The 19375-nt window shown below is 52.9% G+C and overlaps 1 protein-coding gene across 2 annotated transcripts in view; it reads right to left on the bottom strand.

Annotated features, from left to right (window-relative positions):
- Sptb (spectrin beta, erythrocytic) overlaps positions 1 to 19375 on the bottom strand; it is a 131168-nt gene that overhangs the window by 3150 nt on the left and 108643 nt on the right. For both annotated transcript variants that reach the window (XM_028876067.1, XM_037210644.1), the window contains 9 exons: positions 18346 to 18590; positions 16969 to 17107; positions 16468 to 16552; positions 15022 to 15218; positions 14696 to 14745; positions 14124 to 14199; positions 3192 to 3454; positions 335 to 508; positions 2 to 44 (listed from right to left, as the gene is read on the bottom strand). In XM_028876067.1, the coding sequence (XP_028731900.1) occupies positions 2 to 44; positions 335 to 508; positions 3192 to 3454; positions 14124 to 14199; positions 14696 to 14745; positions 15022 to 15218; positions 16468 to 16552; positions 16969 to 17107; positions 18346 to 18590 (1272 nt within the window). The remainder of the gene's footprint in view (position 1; positions 45 to 334; positions 509 to 3191; positions 3455 to 14123; positions 14200 to 14695; positions 14746 to 15021; positions 15219 to 16467; positions 16553 to 16968; positions 17108 to 18345; positions 18591 to 19375) is intronic.

The following is a 19375-nucleotide window of genomic DNA, read 5'->3' on the forward strand; positions in this document are numbered from 1 at the left end:
CCTCATCCTTGCCATGGAAGAGCCACTCACTGCCATTGCTTAACCTAGGAAGACAAAGGGGTTTTCGTCGTGGTACTATCTGGAAGTCTTTGCCTGGGCCGAGAGCTAGCCACTATCCTATAGCCCCTCTAGGGCAGCAGGCCATCCAAGAAAGCTAAAAGTCTATGAGCTGAGCCCACGACTCTTTTAGCTTAAAAACACCCAAGGACACAGCACCAGCTTGGGGCTGGACTAGAGTGAGTCTCTACTTGGCCATGCATGCCCAATCAAGCCATCAGCGTAAAGGTTCAAAAGGCATACAGCTCAGGCAAAGGTGCTGGACAACAAAGCTCACCTCAGCTTAAATACATGCTTCTTCTTCTTATAGTTGGCAGCGATCTCACAGATGGCATGCCTCAGGGCCAGGGGCTCCTCTCCATGGTAGGGCACCCCGAGGGCCAGGTTTTTAGCATCCTTGTAGAAGGTCAGCTGACTGTTCCTGAGCACACAATACAGGTTGTTCCAGGACCTGCAACAATGTGGATAGGCATGTCACTTGCCTGTATAGTCTTGAAGCTTGTTGGTACTGCACCATTTGGGGGGGGGGGCGCGCTGGATAAATAGTAACCGATTCTGTTGTTTAAAAAAGAGAGGAGATTAAAAACCATCTGCATGTAATATCACTACCAGATCTACTCACAGAGATAACTAAAATTAGATTATGTTGTATATTGTTCTCTCTGTCTCTGTCTCTGCCTCTGTCTCTGTCTCTCTGCTGGGAATTGAGCCCTGAACATCTATCACTGAGCTACATGCCCAGCCTTCCATATTCAATTTTATATTCGGCTTTTAAGCATAACACTATGCCATGGGTATTTCTTCATAATCTCAATAATATTTAAAAATAATTTTGTGTAGCTGTATGGTATCCTGTTATTGGTGGATCTTATAATAGTGTGAAAGTTATCTACAATTTAATAGTAATGTGATGAATATTCCTTTTTAAGCCTAAGAAACTACATTTATTGATAATGTTCCTTTATCACAATGGGCAATTGCTTTCCTATTTTGTGGTACTGGGGTTGAGCCCAGGGCCACAGGCAAGTGCTAGGCAAGTGCTCTACTACTGAGCTATAGGCCCACCCTGAGCCCTGGTTATTTATTTATTTATTTACTTATTTATTTATTTATTTATTTATTTTTGAGGCAGGATCTTACTCTGTAGTCCTGGCTGGCCTGGAACTCACTATGTAGACCAGGCTTGCTTTAAACCCACAAAGATACACTGCCTTTGCTTTAATGTATGTTTGCATGTCTGACTGTGGTATGTGTTCACGAGTGCAGGTGCCCTTGGAGGCCAGAAGAGGGCATCAGATCCCCCGGAGTCGAGTTATAGGTGGTTGTGAGCCGCTGATGCAGGCGCTGGGAAAAATCTTGAGTTCTTAACTGCTGGCCATCTCTCCAAGGTCCCTCCCCACTTTTTGTTTTTGATGCTGGAGTTAGAACTCAGGGTCTTGAAAACGCTAGACAAATGCTCTACTTAAGAGTTCTGTCCCTAGCCACTGTTTATTTAGTTATTAAGTTTTATAGTGCTGGGAACTAAACCCAGGGTCTTCCACATGCGAGGTGAATGCTGGGATTCTGATGGTTTCTCGAAGCAGAATTTCAAACTATTTCTTTACTCTTTGCACAGTTGATTTGCACGCCAGTGAGCAGAATTAAAGAAGGCTCTTTGTTTTGATTTTACACACATGTGGTATACTCAGCCTTAGTCCCTTTTCTGTTGTTTGTACTTGTTTTGTTTTGTTTTTGAGCCAGGGTCTCAAGTATGTAGCCCAGACTGGTTTTGAAGCTGATATTATAGACACGCCCGATTCTGTCCTGTCATTAAGAAAAAAAGAGAAAAGAACAAAAAACCCCTCAAACACCAGATTTCTGCACGTCTAGGCTCGTCTCTGTGCCTGTGTCTGGAGAACAGGGAGTTCCTGAGCTCACGGTGGGCTTGCCCGAGCTCATGTACTGACAAAGGGGGGCATGTTGCTGCATTTTTATGGTAAGGAGCACTGAGAAGCTCTCGGCTTCTCCTGCATCTGTCCCTCCTCCCTCCGTCCGTCCGTCTGTCTGTCTTTTGAAGGCAGGTGGGGAGCTTGGAGGGCACAGAGGGAAGCCGTACTGGCCAAAGAGAACCTGACTGAGACAGTGCTTGCAGAGCCCTGTTGACGAAGCCCTGGTCTCTGACCCCTCGGGGTCCTTCTGCCTGCTGTAAGGCTAAGTGACAGTCCTGCCTTGAGCTGGACTTTAACCTCTCCGAGGTGCTACTTCCCCATCTGGGGAATGGAAAGTGCAGTGTTCCATTGCAGACATAAAGATCTGACCAGTCCCACAAGAATGCCAAGCATTCAGGAGGCGCCCAATAAACGTTAGTTTCTCCCCTTTCCCATGGGCTCTGCGCTTAAACAGTGAATCTCTTCGGGACGGTTGAGTCCCCACGTGCTTGTTCCCTTTTTAAATTTGAAATAGAAGCTCTGTTGAGTCCGCCAGGGGCCTGGGGATACCACTGGCTTCCAGCTCCCCAGTGCTGGCCCATTTCTTCTCCTTTGGCGCTCTCCACCTGAGCCTACTTCTTTTCTGCCCCAGGCTGCTGGCTCAGACTCTGCACTGCTCAAAAGGCCCCAGGGACCCCCAGCAGGGGCAGAACGTGATTGGCTCCGTGGCATGAAAGGATGCCACCCTTGCATCGGTACTGGAAGGGGCCTGCAGCAGGCACCCCGGTCATTCATGTTCCCCAGTCATCTCCTACATTCCAGCAGGGAAAGTGACATCCAGGTGGGTAAAAGTGAGGCTTGGTCAAGACCATGTTGCCGGCACCAAGACTTCCCGTTGCCCACCCCTGGGATAACTGGCCAGCGCTCACCATGAGCCCGCTGTGTGCCGGGCACGGCACAGCATCCCTTCTGAAAAGGCCAGCTGTTACCATCATCCATCCTCATTCCATTTCACAAATGGGGAACCTCACAGGGATTTGGGTCATCGTTGATGAAGTCACAGCATTTGAACTCAGAACCCAGATCAAGATAGCCGTTTCCCATCATGCCAAGTAACACCAGGGATGATGGTCAGAGGCTTGGGGTACACCGATGTCACCAAAGCTCTGCTGGCGGAGTGAGCCCTGGAGCTGCTCAGCCTCCCCAGTGGCCCCTTCCCCAACACACCTGTTAGAGGCCTTCTTGTTGGGCCCCTCTAGGTCATGCTTTCTGCCCAGGTAGCCCTCCATCTGCACAGTGTGCCCGAGGTCCCGCTGGGCTGGCAGCGTCGTGGGCTCATCCCCCTCACTCAGGGGCGTGTCCAGGACCTTAAAGAGGGGCTCTGTGGCAGGCCTCTCATCCCCAGCGGATTTCTCCTGCTCTTCCTTGTGGTGTCCTCCCGGCAGGGGTGGTGGCTGCAGGTCGTGAGGCCATGTTCCTCTTTCTTCCCCCTGCTCAGGGGCACAAGAGAGGAGCATGCCTTCATGAGGATTCAGGCCAGGGGCAGCTTTTCTCTGGCACTTTCCACCTGAGCCCACTTTTCTCCACAAGCTGCTGGACCCACTCCGGCTCCTCTATAACGCTTGCGATGGGTACCTACTCGTTTCCCTGGCCTCTGGCTCCGTTTTCCCTGACTTCACAGTGGAGGAACCCCATCTCCATCTTAATAGGCCAAAGAGGGTTGTTAGAGGAGATGGAAGGGTCTGGTGGTTAACACGTCCTGGGTGGGTTTCAGGACTGTGGCTGAGCTCTCTAAGGCAAGACCTGCTCCAGATGCCAACCCTGCTTCCTCCAGATATTTCCAACTATGAGACACTGGGGGCAGCGGCGGCGGCGGCGGCGGTGGGGTGGGTGGTGTCTCTGCAAATACCTTGTCAGCAGAAAGGGCCTGCTGCGTGGACACATTACAAGCCACCTGGACGCGAGTGTTGAGTGAGTACTCTTCTGTAACCTTGACGTTGTAACCCAAACCCTAAGTCTCCCTCACCTTGTACGACGCCGGATCTTAGCCAGTAAGTTGAGACGCGATCCCCTCACCGTCTCAAACAAATGGAGTCTCTTCTGGCTCTGGGAAGTCCTCTCCTGTCACCTGGTGGGAGCTTGTTAAATAGGGCAGGGGTTCCTAGCCATCTCTGGTTGCTTGTCTTGTGGAAGTGCTGTGGTGTTTACCTCTGTGTGGGGTCCCTGCCGACCAAGGCAAGTGTGGGAGGCAGCTCCTTGCTGTAGGTGTCAGTGCGGAGGAAAAGAGAAGGGCCATCCCCTTTCCTAGCTGGACATCTCATACGGGGCCTCTTTGGCCTGCCCTTGTACTTTTTGAGGCAGCCGAATGTGGGGGCAGCTGGCCTCCCATTGCCAAGTGAGGCAAGACCTACAGGAGGGTCTTCTGGATGGGTACCCAAGGAAGTAGTTTCACTTGGGCCATTGGGGCTGGTGCCTCATCCCAGCGGCTGACTGCCGCTCTCCTCAGGATCAGGTGGGAAGGTGTCCAGAGTTACCCAAGCAGTAACAGGATCGATCGCTCTAGAGTCTACTCTATCCGCCCTACGCCAGCAACTCACTGGAGGCTCAGAAGAACACTGGGGAAGAGCAAGGAGTAGGGAGGAGTTAGGGAAGAGAAGGCCATGTTCCTTTCATTGGGAGCGTAGCCTTTCCCTGTCCTGAAGCAGAAGGTGGAGGGTATGGGTACCACACTGGACATAAAAGGCTGAAGCTTTAAGCTGAAGCTGGGTACTTTGAACAGCCGCAATGACTGGGCTTTGCCTGAGGTGGCGCTATGGAGTACCAAGTGAAGTTCAAAGGCAGTGGTGAGAAGCTGTGTATGTGTGCCCATGGCATTAGTACTGCTCAATAAACAAGCTCTTCAGCAGGGGTCCGGGAAGATTTCACTCAAAGAAAGGGAAACCTGGCTGGAAGCATTTGGAAACCACTGACCAAACATTTTTATAGATAATGAGAAAAATGATGCTCAGAGGTTAATGACTTTGGGGATGTCATATAGCTAATGGGTATACAAAGTAATTAGGAGGATATGCTCCACAATTGGGCAGGCCTGCATTTTATTCCATTTCCTTTGCTTTGTTAGAATCCCTTGAGGGTTGTGGCCAGGCCACTCTTCTCTGCGTATGCTGAAGAATTCATATATCCGAGTGTGTGCCATGAGCCAGCATCGGCCCCAAGGCTCTGAAGGCCCTGACATGCCCGCACCGTTATTTTCAAGTGAGGAGAAAGAGCAGGAGCGGCAGAGATGGGACCTGAAACTTCAGTTTGGAGCCCTGGGGCCCCTGTGCAGCCTACCTTCTGCCTTGGATAGAGAGTTCTGGAGGCGGTCACCAACACAGAAAGGGAAGCCTCTTTCCATGGTCTACCTCTCAGCCCTAGACTCAAGTCTAGAGGGGCTTCCTTATCCTCCCGGAGAGGGGTCTCTGTCCAGAGGGAAATAGTGTGAGCATGATACCTCACACTTCCTTACCGCTACCTCTCCTAGAGATAGGCCCGGAGGGGCTGATGTCTGGGCGATGCCACACAGGTTGCAGGGAGGGAAGCCACCAGCCTGTTACAAACGATTCCCTGGCCCTCTCCCAGCCTCTGTCCTCTTGCATTGGCTTCCTATGCTTTTAATTCCACCCCTTCCCATCCTTTCAGAAACTGGCCTTGGAAAAGCAAGGTAGCTTCAGCTAGCGCTGACTTTTTCCTGCTGCATCCAGGGCAGAGGCCAGCCAAGGCCGGAGCTGGCGTGTTCCGAACATGCTTGGCTGGGTTACGAGTTAGCTCTGAAGCATGGGGGGGTTTCCAGTATATGCAAAGATTTCTCCTCTGGTCTTGCTTTTGGAGTGGGTTTCAGTGCGTACTGCCTTCACCCCATACAAAGGTCAAGACCTGAGAGGGAGGAACCAAAAATGAGGGGGGGAGAGGAGAGGGCTTTGGCTTTGGGGGTCCTCAGTTCTCTCCTGGACCCGGGAGATACACAGAGGAAGAAGATTGGCTGGAAGGAAGATGGATGTGGGAGAGGGTGGAGAGGATGAAGAGGCTCCGGGGACTTTCCTTCTCTTCAGCTCCCAAGGAAGTCTGGCCAACTTCTGGAGGAGTAGGGGAGGATGGGGAGAGGGAAAAGAATACCCCTTCCACAGTAGCCCCCCCTTCTCCATCAAACCATGCCCCACTGTACACCTGCACCCTTTCTAGTGCCCAAAGCCCATGTGTTGGGTCAGATAGACCTGGGGCTAAGTCCCTGGGTGTCCACCTAAGGAACAGGAGAGGACCCAGCAAGTCACTAAGCCTTCTTGATACTGTCTGCGTGTGGGGCGGTACTTGTGTCCACTTTATGGGTAATTTGAAGCCCTTCAGAGTAAGCTAGTATCTGCACATGTTGGCTGTTGTGATCCCAACTCCTCCAGACCCATCTCCCGGCTCTGCCGAGCTGCTGTGGCCACCAGTGCCTGTGTGGTCGGTGAGGGGCCATCTCAAATCGGGATGCCTCAGGGACTACTCCTTAAGGGGGTGTCTTAGCCACTTGCCGGCAGGCAAGACCCTACCCGCTACTTCCTCTGCTGTTTTCTGTTGGGATATCTCGAGGCACCAGATAGGAACAGGGGCACTATGGTGAACAGGTAAAGCCCGCCAGGGCAGCTCAGGTTCGTCCTGAAGCGCGCAGAGCTTGACGATGAAGGTGAGGAGAAGGTGCCTCCCTTGAAGGCAAAGGCAGAAGTCAGTAGGCAGGGCTGAGGTCAACAGCGTTCCTTAGTGGAAGGGCCTGGTAATTCCCATTAGGAGTCTTTACAAGGACCTCATAACTTGGTGAAGAAAGACCCTGAGGGACACTTGACCTAGCCTTACATCTATTTCCGTGTTCAGAAGTAAAGACAGTGCTTAGAAAACTACTCCCGGGGCTCTGACTGGCAGATCAAGTTCACCAGATAGCAGGGAAGTCAGGGAGGCTGCCTCCTAGCTCAAGGTCAGTCCTGCATGTGGTTGTGCCTGAAGCATGAGCATGGTGGTAGAAGTCTTGACTCTGGAATTCCTAAGAGATTAGGAATCTCCCCTGGGAGCTTGCAGCTGTGCCTAAGGGGGAGCGGAATGTAGGTAGAGTCGGGAATGAAGGCCTTATTAGGAAAGCAAGACCCACCGGAGAAAGCTGGAGGTGGCAGGGACAGATGGAGGACCCCCCCCCCCCAGAGGCAAGAAGACATTCTTAAGACTTTAGGAGGCTGAGAAGAGGTCTTGGGGAATGACTCCATCAGCCAGCCCTACCAGGGATCGGAAAACTGGGTTCCAGAAAGTCCAGGGACAATCTGGGGTCACACAGCATGTTAGTTGAGTCAGGGCAAGGGTCCACAGCATTGCTTCTCTGCCTGGAAAAAGGCCTTGCACATTTGAAAGGCAGGCAGCCCAGGACCCTGGGCTAGGCCTAGGCATGCAGGTGGTCAGGGAACCAAAGGAGCCCAGTGGCTGGCCAGAGACCCACCCATTCCCTGGGCTGCCTGGCCCTAGCTTCAAATCTGCCATGAATGAATGTGAGGCCTGCAGTTTTTGCTGAATGAGTTAATTACTGCCTCTTTCTGGGCTGAATGCAGCAAGGATTTCCAGTAAACAGCTGGACAATGACCCCATCCAACAGTGGAACCAGAGGTCAGATTAGCGGATGGCCGGGGCAGAAGGACCAATCTTGCCCAGGTCTCAAGAGTAAATAAACCAGGGAAGAGACAGGAAGAGGTGGTAGTTCCCTTGTTCTTCCTGGAAGCAGGCAGAGGACTGAGGGGAGAGCATTGTGCCTGTCTGGCAGAGGAATCTGGTAGAAAGTGTCTGGAGAAGGAGACTCTGCTCACAGCTCAGAGAGTGGCTTTGCATCCAGCAGAGATGCACATGTTAAGGACAGGCAGGTTCTGCACAGGCACTGGATGGAGGAGGTGACCTCTCTGCCTTCAGTCAGCAGGCCTTGGTTATCAGGAAAACTCAGGTTCTGCATCATTGAGGGGTGTCCATCATTGGACATCACCCAGAGGAGCTGCAGACAACCTAGAGGAGGATGCTCGAACTGCCTGGAGGAAATTCTGGGTGTCCGGTGGGAGGTGGTGAAAGTGTCTAGACCCTAAGTGGGGGGCAAGTGGGCAGGGTAGGTCTGCAATATGAGGAGGCTTACATGCAGTGGACAGGCTGGTTCCTTTGCTGATTTGTGCCATCAGTGAACCACCTGCTGAGATCATGTCACAGAAGGGCATTGTTTGCTTATGGAGGGACATTATGGGAAGAAATGACAGCCAGAAGTGCCTTGTAGGACCTCACGGGATCGAAGCCAGGGAAGGGGAAGCCCCAGGCTCCTGATGCCAGGGCGGCAGCCACCCAAGTCTTGGTGGAAACTTGACAGAGTCTTGCAAAGTCAAGCAGGTCACGTGAGCTTGGCTTTTAAGCACACGGTCTTGCTAGGAAGCTTGGTTGGGTGGTGGAAGTAGACAAGGAAGTGGAGGATCTACTTCACAGGTGTTGAGAAGTGGGAAAGAGAAGTGGACAGCATGGGTTCAATTTCTTCTGGGGACTGACTTGAAGATGTAATCCCTGGATCAGCCAGCAGGTGGTGCGGGGGACTGCATGCAGACCATCAATTCCACAGGCCAACATATCCTGGTTCAGAACCACAGGGTCTTCACCAAGTTCTGAAGATGCTCAGTGAATTAAGCTGCACCCATAAGCAAAGAATCCTCTACTACCAAGAGTTTTCTCCCTAAAGTTAATGTTGGTGAGAACCAGGGCGCAAGGATGGACCTTAGAACAGACGGCTTGACATTAGCAGTGTGGTATGTTCCATGACACAAGCCTGGAACCTATGTAGATGGAATCTCAAGGGTGGAGGCCTCCAGGCTGGTTGGTGTCTAAGGCCTTGGTGATGTTACAGTCCCTACGAGGGACAGTTTTTCTAAGCTGGGGTTTGGATGATGGGACCCATAGGGCTATGTGCTAAGTGCCAGGTTCTCCACAAACGTTCTCCCTTGCAAGTTTCACAGCCTCATTTACAGTTGAGGAGAGCCAGGAGTTAAGGGGAAGACGAAACCTCCCCACAGTCACACGGCTAACAATGGAAGGTGGAAGACACAGGTCTGCCTGACTCCAAACCCAGCTCTCTCCTCAGTCCCAGTGTGTTTGTGTGTGTGTTTAATTCTGTGGCTCCTTCCAAAAATATCACCTGATGGGGTTCCCCGTCTGAGTGAGATGCGCCCAGCTTACATGGGACCCATTTGTTAAGGTGGTGTGACCACATCCAGGCTATACTGAAAGGGGCTGGAAACAGGGCTTGTGCTCCAGAAGATTCCCTGCGAGATGCCTTAGGCCACCAAACAGTACCAGGTGATGGCAGGGTGGGCGGAGCCAGCCACTGGACCAGTTCAGGATCTTTACTCTCCCCAGGGTCTGATGATGCCTTGGGCCCTGGGCTCTGGGGGAGAAGGGTTGTCTAGACAGTCTGTAAAGGCAGTTTGAAGACAGCTGTTCGCAAGAGAAGAAAAAGAATCAGTTTGCTAAGTTGAAAGCAGCCAGAGAGATGGAAACTTGGGGTGGACACAGCCAGCTACCCCAGGGGAGAAAGGAGAGCTTGGGCGGAACAGGAAGTGTAGGGGTGGGGAAGCAAAGGCAAACTCAGGCAGTTAGCAAGCAGCCCCACGGACGGCAGGCCAGGAGATGGATGGTGAGGGGGGCTCTCAGGAGAGATGGGGTTTGGGAGCAGAGTGGCTCAATACTACACCCCAGGGGCCAGCTGTCTGTCTCAGGTAGCTACTGGGGAGCTCCAGCGAGATGGAGGGAAGGGGTACAGGCCAGTGGACAAAGGGAAGTGGGAAGGCTGTTTGCAGGCTCCTCTTGGACCCAGGAGGAGGAAACCTGGTCCACTGCCACCAGAGGAGAGCGAGGCTTCTTCAGGGGTGGGCTTCACCCGTGTTGACGTTAGAGGATCTGATGGCTGCTGGATTTCTCAGTGACCCGGACCTCAGTACTAACTAAGGCACTAGCATCCAAGTAACCAGTTTCCTACCTACTTCTGCGGCACTACCAAACGTTAACTGAGTCTCATCCTGAGTCCATCAGTATCTGGGACGCTGGGGCCCGTAGCTTGAAACAACTAATTGGAGGCGATTTCGCAGCCGAGGGGCCAGGCACTGGCATCTGGCAAAGCAAAGAGAAAGCTGGGCACACCCAGCTGTGGGTAAATGTCCAGGAGAGCAGGTTTCTCCAGGGAGCCAGGGCACAGTGCCAGGCTGCAGACAGCCACGCCCTTGCCACGCTGACTCAGGCATCCTGGGGAGACAGAAACACGCCCAAGTTTGGGGCAACGCTGACGTCTGTTCCAGGCTGAGACTGCCCATTTGGAACAAACAGGATTTGCATTCGCTGCAAAATGTCTGAAAAAGCCGCTCTTTCGGGGGGTGGGGAGGGGCAAGGACTGGGAAAGCTGTTGAGGCAAGAAGAAACCCAGCTGCTGTTCCACACACACCCACAGCGCCCACCAACGTCAGAGCCTCACTGCTGGCTGCCGATGAAAGCTCTGTGCTGATGGGGAGGTTGCTGGCGGCATCAGTGGCTGCAGCCAGCAGCCTTTGCACAAAGGTGGCCACGGACCCTGACCCTGCTGCCCGCACAGCCCCTGGGGTACTGGCCCCTCTCATTCGCAAGTGCTGGCCATTCCCCAAAGCCTCTGAGACAACGGAAGGAAGCGACAAGGATCAGAGAGATTCAGATCACTCCATCAGCTCTCCTCTGATGCTCAGCCTCAGTCCCCCAGGGAGCTGGCTGTGTCACCCATCTTGGAAGGTCACACTTAAAAGTGGTGTCTGTGAACTGCCCTCGGGCAAGATGCTTCCCTGACAGCCTGCTGAAGCCTGACCACGAATAACACCCACAGTGCCACTCTCTGGAGTGGCCTTCGTTCCCAGGGTCCCCCTGCACTGCACACTGGGTCTAGCCTGGGGACATACATGTCGTTAAGGGGTTTCACTCATGCTGTCACAGTAGTCCTGCAGGAACATGCAACAGCGGTGTGGAGGTCTTGAACCCGGGGAAACTCACAACCTCTTTAACACTGTGACAGCCCACTTCCCTCCCTCCTAGAGGAAAACGTCTTCTGGAAAGATGGAGGACTCTCAGGCAGGCCCCCAGGCCTTTCCAAGGAGAAGGGAAGGTACATAAGGCAGAGAGGAGGGTGTCTGCCCCTTCCCAGAATGTGCTCATGCATTACACTCTGGGTAGACGCACCAAGAAGCTACCAGCCCCCCTCAACCCTTTCCTCAGACAGGGACAAGGGCACATGTCCTAGCCCATGACCTCTTCCTCCCCATCCTGGCCCCAGAATGTCTGGTGGGGCCCCAGAGTTAGGAGCAGAGGGCAGGAACAGGAAAGCCATCTCCCCCAATCTCTCCCTTGAAAGGCTACATCGCTGACGCATGGGAATGTAGATGTTCTGCAACCCAACCCTACAAAGGGACCTTTATAAGGCGAGAGACTGGGAGGGGGAGGGGAGGAGGGGGAGGGCTCCAAACCCACACAGAACGTTCCAACGGAACCAAAGACCAGACCCCAGACATCCTGACTTCAAGCCTTGCTTGCTTCTTGTGATGCCTTGTCTTTGCCCTGGCTTCACACTTACCTGCGGGGAGGGACCGTTTTTTTTGTTTTTTGTTTTAACCAGAATGCACTCTAACATGCAGAGGTGAGGGGCAGCGGTGGCATCGCACAGTGATGGTTTGGCAGCTCAGTCATCGCATTGTACACACACAGGAAGGGAAAGACTGGATCGGGGGCCCACAGGGTGCTGCTGCCCTGTGGGATGCACTATCCAGACGGGGCAAGGGTGCTGGGCCCACTCCCGTGCGTAACTCCAGCAGGAAGCGGCATGCATTAGTAGGGGCTTTTACACGAAGCAATGTAGCATGTGTCTATACTACAGGACCCGACACCACACGGCACAGATAGGACCAGCAGGAGAGCCATGGCACCCCAGGCCTATTCAAGAGAAGGCGCAGCAGACAGCTGAACCTTCCTGTGATGGGCCAGAGGCTCTGTGAAGGGCAGGAAAACGGGGGCTGCAGTGAGCATGGGAAGGCGCTTTCTGAAACTGGGTTGGGCTCTCTCTGCCTGTACGAGCTCCATCCTTTTTCTCATATCAAAGATGATTTGGAGTTAGGTCTTCCCCGTGCATCTTAAAGGCTTGGAAGGAAGTTGCAGCAGGAAGTCTGTCTCCAGGAGGCCCTGGGCCTGGTGCTCATTTGATTAGCAATCTGGTTGCTTTCTGGTACAGACATGGGCTGCTGTTCCCAGCTGGTGAGTGGCTGGTTCCTCAGCAAGGTCTCCCATAGGGGCTTTACTCCTCCCCCCAGAGAAACACTCAGATTTAATCAAATTTTATTCCTCCCAACCCAGTGATAGATACTCAAGTGTTGGATGGAGGTGGCCCGGGTGCACACGTAGTTACACTTGCACAGACGTACACGTACATGACAGACAATGGTGTCAAGAGGCTCAGGTGGTCATGAAGCCCGCACACCGGGGACACCACGGCATGCAGACACACAGGGATGCAGGGCAGAAGCGCGGGTGGAGGCAGGAGGCAGGGACGGCTCCAGCCCCTTGTCCACAGTCCATATCAGCCCCTGAGTTCTCTCTCCCTCTGGTGGGAGTAGGGTGAGGGTGGGGGATGGGGTCAGGGGAGTTGGTGCTGGGAAAAGGAAGCTGGAAGACAGTCTACTACAGACAGGGTGATGGGAACAGCAGCAGGATCTTCAGAGATAGGTCTTCCAGCAGAGCCCAACAGTGCCCTCTGCTGAGCATGATGGGCTGGTACAGCTCAGAAAAGGAGACCAAAGGAACTGAGGTGTGTGTGTGTGTGTGTGTGTGTGTGTGTGTGTGTGTGTGTGTGTGTGTGTGTGATGTGTGCTTGAACAGGGGTTTTGCACAGGGAAGTATATGCATCTTTCTAGGGGTAGCCCATGTAGCAGAAGTTCCTGAGGGGTGTGTGTGTGTGTGTGTGTGTGTGTGTGATGTGTGTTTGAACAGGGGTTTTGCACAGGGAAGTATATGCATCTTTCTAGGGGTAGCCCATGTAGCAGAAGTTCCCACCGAGGATACTAATCTTTCTAAATTCCCTACTCAGGTCACTCACACTCATGCTCACCTGGCCTCTGGGAATGAGGGTACACACCAAGTATCTGCCGCTCCTGTGATCCCCAAAGCCACAGGCCACAGGGATCCATGCACTGGTGCAAATCACATGTGGACTCTTGCATTCTTCTCAGCCAGCTACTCCCCATAGCATTTCCCCAACCGGAGTCTGGGCTGCCCAGGCTCCCTGAACAGACAGGCTCTCAGGGTCCAAAAGAAACTGCGATGGGTAACAGCCCAAGGCTGTAGGTCCCGGGCCTCTGGAAGCCATTTTTCTTTAAACCGCTCAGATAAGGCTCTGTCTCAATGTTCTACTTTATAAATTGGGGGCTTCCCTGCAGTGCTCAAAGCTCTGGGGTTCTCCTCCACACTTGTAGGACTCTGGTCTGATCTTGTCTTAGAGTCCTCTCTTTCCATAGCCAGACTCTATGACCCATAGCCTTGTGGGGGATGGGCTCTGCCGAGAAAGAGGAAATCTACTGGAAGGGTGGATAACTACGCTTAGCTGCATGGAATGCCTGTGGGTGGCTCCGGCAGGAGGAGGCAGTCTGTGGGTTCACGTGCCTGCGTACATGTATGTGTCAGCATGTATATGAAGGAGGCACTGTGCTAAGGATGGAGTTTGAAGGGAAATGGGGAGACTATGTACCCAAAAGAATCACCTCTGTATGAAGTGTTTCCCCTGTGCTGATGGTGATGTGTTGATCCCATAAAATTTATTAGGCTAGATAAAACCAAACTTGCGGAAATCATGTTGGTGGGCCGGCTTCTGGGTTGGAAGGAGCGTACTTATTTAAGAAATAAAATCTAAGTATAAAAGTAGACGGATCTAAAGGAGGCTCCTTAGAGGGGCAGGGTGAGGGTGGGGACCAAGCAGAGCACCCCGTCTGTCCTCGCCTTCCTCTGCCCTGGCTGAGCCTACTCCTTGTGACCAGGATCAGGCAGCAGAGACTCCCAGGAACTAGACAGGCGGGACATGAAACTGACCGGGGATGTTCTCTCGGTGGCGGCATGGTGGACCTGGGGCGCCTCGCCAGCTGTCTCTCCTTCCTCCTCCTGAGGCCTAAGGAAGACACAAACCCTCTTTAGTGACAGATGCCTTCTTCCAAGGCCTGGTTTTCTCTGGCTCTCCACCCAGTGAGAGCTCAGAGCATGTCCAGTGCATGATCCTTGGCTCTCCTTCCCGGAGGTGCTCAGCAAGGACAAGCCCCGAGGCTTCATGGGAAAAGTGAAGATAAATATTTCAGAAAAGGATGAATTGCGTGCGAGACAGACTAAGGGCAGCGTCCAGGGATTCCTCAGGGAGAGGTTGGCTTAGCAACAGCCATGGCTGGTCACCCCTTCCTTTCTGTATGGGGCGTCAGGCTTCGGTGCCTGGTGTAATACAACTCTCAAGCTCCGCACATTCTGAGTTGTGTTGACAGGGTACCCAGGAGAAGCCAAAAGCTTTTTGTCCACATGACAGCTGCTGATCAGTCACTTCCTTCTCCTCCTCCCCAGTCACCCCTTTTACAGCATGCTTGGCGTCTTGTACCCAGACATACAGTGCTGACACTCACCCAGGTTCCTCCGTGGGTCTCTCTGGAGTCTGGCGTTCCTTAAGCTCAAGCTGGGGGAGGAAAAGGTAAAGCGGTCAAAGCAGCCACATAGGGGAGCTACAGTCTCAGATGATCTAAATTTGGCCCTGAACCCCAACATGCCCTAATGTTTGCACCCCGAGTCACATCCTTTGTCTTTGGTGCTTACGCATCAGTACTTTCTTGTACCTGTTCACCCTCTTTACCCTGACAAGTACGTGACAGCTGGCTGAGAGTTAGTACCTTGTAACAGCCCATCCCAAGAGCTGCGTGCGGCCCTCCCGGCCCCCCAGATGACCCCAACTCACCGTGGTGGGCTTCTCTAGGGCAGCAAAGCGCTCCGCCCAGCTCGCAGTGGATTTCTCAAAAGCCTCGTGCCTCTTGATGAGTTTTTCCACGCTGTCCACTGTGTGTCCAAAGTCCCGGCTGGCCAGATAGGGCTCCTGGGCAATCAGCCACGCCTCGGCCACAGAGGCATCCCTCGAGAACTGGCACACCTCCAGCACTGTGATGAGAACAAGCCACAAGCCCGCCCACCAGGCCCCAAGGGCCAGTTAGCACTCAGGGATCCCTCAACTACATGAGTACTTTGCTCAGTGGTGAGTTTCTGTGTGAATCATTCCACCCCCCACACTAGAGACCTACCCCGTCTCTACCAATGGTTACACAGCCACATAAAATTTTACATGTAAATCTCACCCCGTCTCTACCAATGGTTACACAGATACATAATATTTTACATGTATATAATTTTACTTACATAAATGTCAAATTATATATATATACATATATTTTATTTTTTATTTTTATTTTTTTTGTGGTGCTGGGAACCAAACCCAGGCCTCTGTGCATGCTAAGTAAATACTTTATCATTGAACTTCATCCCTAGCCCTTAGCTTTTGAAATGGGTCTCGGTGTTCAGCCTAGGCTAGCTTCAGACACTCAATCCTCCTGCCTCCACTTCCCAAGTGCTAAGATGAACGGTGCGTGCCACCATGCACAGCCACAGCCATATATTTTTATTTTTATTTTTATTTTAGTTTTCGAGACAGGGTTTCTCTGTGTAGTTTTGGATCCTGTCCTGGATCTCGCTCTGGAGACCAGGCTGTCCTCGAACTCACAGAGATCCGCCTGGCTCTGACTCCTGAGTGCTGGGATTAAAGGTGTGCGCCGCTGCCACCCGGCTCACAGCCATATTTTTAAAGTAGCCGTTGGGACCAGCTCTACGGCGGCTCACATTGTCTTGCTTTAGGGAGCAATCCCCTGCCTCAGATTCTTGCTCTTGTCTATCTCACACAGTGACAGACAAGCAAGCATGGGGACCAACTTGTCCTGGCTTTATCCTTGCTCACAGCAAGGATACCTTACCTGGGAGGTAAGAGTTTCTTCTCTCTCTCCTCAGCCTCTAGCTGCTAGAGGACGGAGCACCTCATCTCCATAGAACAAACTACTAGAAGGAGCCAAATACCCAGGAGAAACCAGTGCTACCTGACCCTCCCAAGCCACAGCTCAGTAGGGGAGCCAACCTGGGCACAGGCAGGGCTGGAGTGTATGGGAAGGAGGAAGGCAGGGGTAAGAGGGTGGAACATGTGGCTGCTCAGGCCTTCTGCCTGCCTCCCCTCAGGCTGGTGGCCCAAAGCGTTGTCCCTGAGTACTGCCATGGAGTTTCCTCCAGGCATGGTGTGGTACCTGCTACCTCCAGTAGGGGTCGCTGGGCCCTGCCCTCAGGGTCCCCAGCCCTGAGCGATACTCACACATCTGGAGCCTGTCGGAGCGGGCCTCCCACTTGTCATTCATCTCCTGCCTCCTGGACACCACTTGCTGCAGTTTCTCCCGGATCTGTGGAGAGGAAAGGGGAAAAGTCCAGGCTCTGGCGATGCCCCCTACCGTCCGGGGGCAGTCCCAGACAGCTTCGAAGAGCAAGCTTGGTCACACAGCCTGGATTCAAGGGTCGCCGCTGCTACTTGCCCGGGTGTAGCCTTGGGAAAATCACTTCATCCTTCTGAGGCACCTGTAGGCGTCTCAGCTGTGAAGTAGGGTCAACAACTCGGCAGTACATGCCCATGTGGGCACTGGGTAGGTATGGGCTCGCTCTCCTTGACTGAGCGCCCATCTCCTTAACGCAGGGGACAGGCTTGCAAGGCTCTGATTTCTGGTCTGAAGGCACCTCAGTTCCTTGGAGGCATCCTCTCCTCCCCACTCCCTGGAGCTGCTTGGCCAGCAAGCATGGGGGACAGGGACATGGAGGGACCCACCTCTTCTGAGGCCTGGTGCTGCCGCTGGAGCAGGGATTCCCCGAGTTCTAGGCAGGTGCTGAAGTTCTTGGCCCTGGTGTTGATCTCAGCCTTGATGCCCTGGTGATACTTCAGGAGCAGTTCCACGGAGGAGACGTCCCTGGGGGCAGGAGGGACCAGGGCAGAGATGCAGTTTGAGAGACAGAATCGGACCACTCAGACCTGCCTCGAGGAGGCTGTCCTGATCCTTTCTTCTCTCTGGCTAGCCTGGAGTTCCTCTTCTGGCCCAGCGCCAGCAGCAAGACTAACATTTTAGTGTCTTCATTGGCCACAGCAAGGGGAAGAAGGACCCCAGTGAAGCCTGGGAATATTATTTGATGATAAAAAGGAATGAGGTCCTGAACCATGCTCCCTGGCGGAGGAACCTTTGAAACAGGCTATGGGAAAGAAGCCAGTCACGGGAGACAATGTACTATGTGACAGCGTTTATACAAAACAGAGAGAATAGGTCGATCGAGAGAGACAGAAAGTAGAAAAGCAGCTGCCCCAGGGGCCAGAGAGGGAGCAGAGTGAGTGACTGCGCATGGGAATGTTTTTTTCTGTTTTGTTTTGTGGTGATGATGAAATATACCAACTTAGACTGTGGGCAACGATTGCATAATTGGGAATATATGAATACTACAGGAGGATAAACTTTAAATAGGTCAAGGATGGCATGCAAAGTAAAGTAACTGAGGCGGAGGCAGAGGGACAGAGATAGGTCACCAATACTTGCTGAGGTAGACAGAGGTCCAGCCCCACCTGATTTCAACTGCCCATGAGTCTGACCCTGCCCCTTATGGACAGTCAACTTATACGGAGTTTTAGGCGAGTGACCTTAACATCCCAGTGCTGGGAAAACAGGGTCTTGAGCCTGTCCGGTTCTGGATATACGAGTCATGCACTTTCACCGATAAGGGGTCATGGTCCCCTTGGAGAATCTATATGACTGATAGCTTTCTCCTTGGAAAAAGTCAGTCCTCCCAGTAGAAGATAACCCCTTGTGAACCCAGATCAGGTCTCTGGTACCCCTCAGGAATCCCCATGCATTGGGCAGTCTGGGACCATCTTTCAGGGGAGGAGCCTTGACTCTCCTGAGATGTCCTAGAGCAGTGGTTCTCAACCTATGGATCACAACCCCTTGGGGTCGAATGACCCTTTCACAGGGGTCGCCTAAGACCATCGGAAAACTGATATTTACATTATGTTTTGTAGCAGTAGCAAATTATAGTTATGAAGTAGCACAAACGTAATTTTGTGATTGGGGGTCACCACGACATGAGGAACCGTATTCTGGGGTCTCAGCATTAGGAGGGTTGGGAACCACTGAACTAGAGTGTCCCTGAGGACACCCCTCACCTGGGTCTCTCCTGGGTCTCAATCTGCCGGATGATGCTCTCCATCCAGGAGAGCAGGTCACGAACCATGCTGAAGAAGCGGAACTTGTCTGCCGTGTCCACCAGCTGAGCTCGGCGCCCTGCGCATGCATCGAGCAGTGCCTGCCAGGCCGCAGACACCTCCTGCTCCTTGCCCTGGATGGCATCTGCCTTCTCCCCCGCATACGCTGTCTGCAGTCGGGTGGCCACATCCTGGAACTGCTGCACCTGTGGTCAGGCGACATCGGATCTCAGTGTACGATTGGAAGGACAACCGTGTGGTGATACTGTGTCCCCCAATATATTGTGCACCTTAATAAACTTACCTGGGGTCAGAGAACAGAACAGCCACTAGATATAGAGGCCAGAAAATGGTGGCGCGCGCACGCACGCACACACACACACACACACACACACACACACACACACACACACACCTTTAATCCTAGCATTCCAGAGGCAGAGATCCGCCTGGATCTCTGTGAGTTCAAAGCCACACTGGAAACAGCTGGGCATGGTGACTCATGCCTTTAATACCAGGAAGTGATGGCAGGGAGCAAAAAGGTATTTAAGGCGTGAGGACCAGGAACTAGAGCTGGTTAAGCTTTCAGGCTTTTGAGAAGCAGTTCAGCTGAGATTCATTCGGATGAGGACTCAGAGGCTTCCAGTCTGAGGAAACAGGATCAGCTGAGAAGTTGGCGAGGTGAGGTTAGCTGTGTCTTGTGTTCTGTCTCTCTCTGATCTTTCAGCGTTCACCCCAATACCTGGCTCCGGGTTTGTTTTTATTAATAAGACCTTTTAAGAGTCGTGCTACACAACTGTCTTCTTCAGAGTCCTCCCCAGGGCGCTACTGGAAAGCAGGATGCTACAGGATGGGGTCCCCTGCTGTAGCACCTCTGCCTACCCAGGCCATGTGCTGGGTGGGCTCTGGCCCAGGAGGAGAGTGGGAGGGTCGGTCTCAGCTCCCTGGGGCCTCCTCAGAGGTCAACAGCGGGAGAAAGCACCGAGCGAGC

The sequence above is a fragment of the Peromyscus leucopus genome, chromosome 14, assembly GCF_004664715.2.
Source record: "Peromyscus leucopus breed LL Stock chromosome 14, UCI_PerLeu_2.1, whole genome shotgun sequence".
In the NCBI taxonomy this organism is placed as follows: domain Eukaryota; kingdom Metazoa; phylum Chordata; class Mammalia; order Rodentia; family Cricetidae; genus Peromyscus; species Peromyscus leucopus.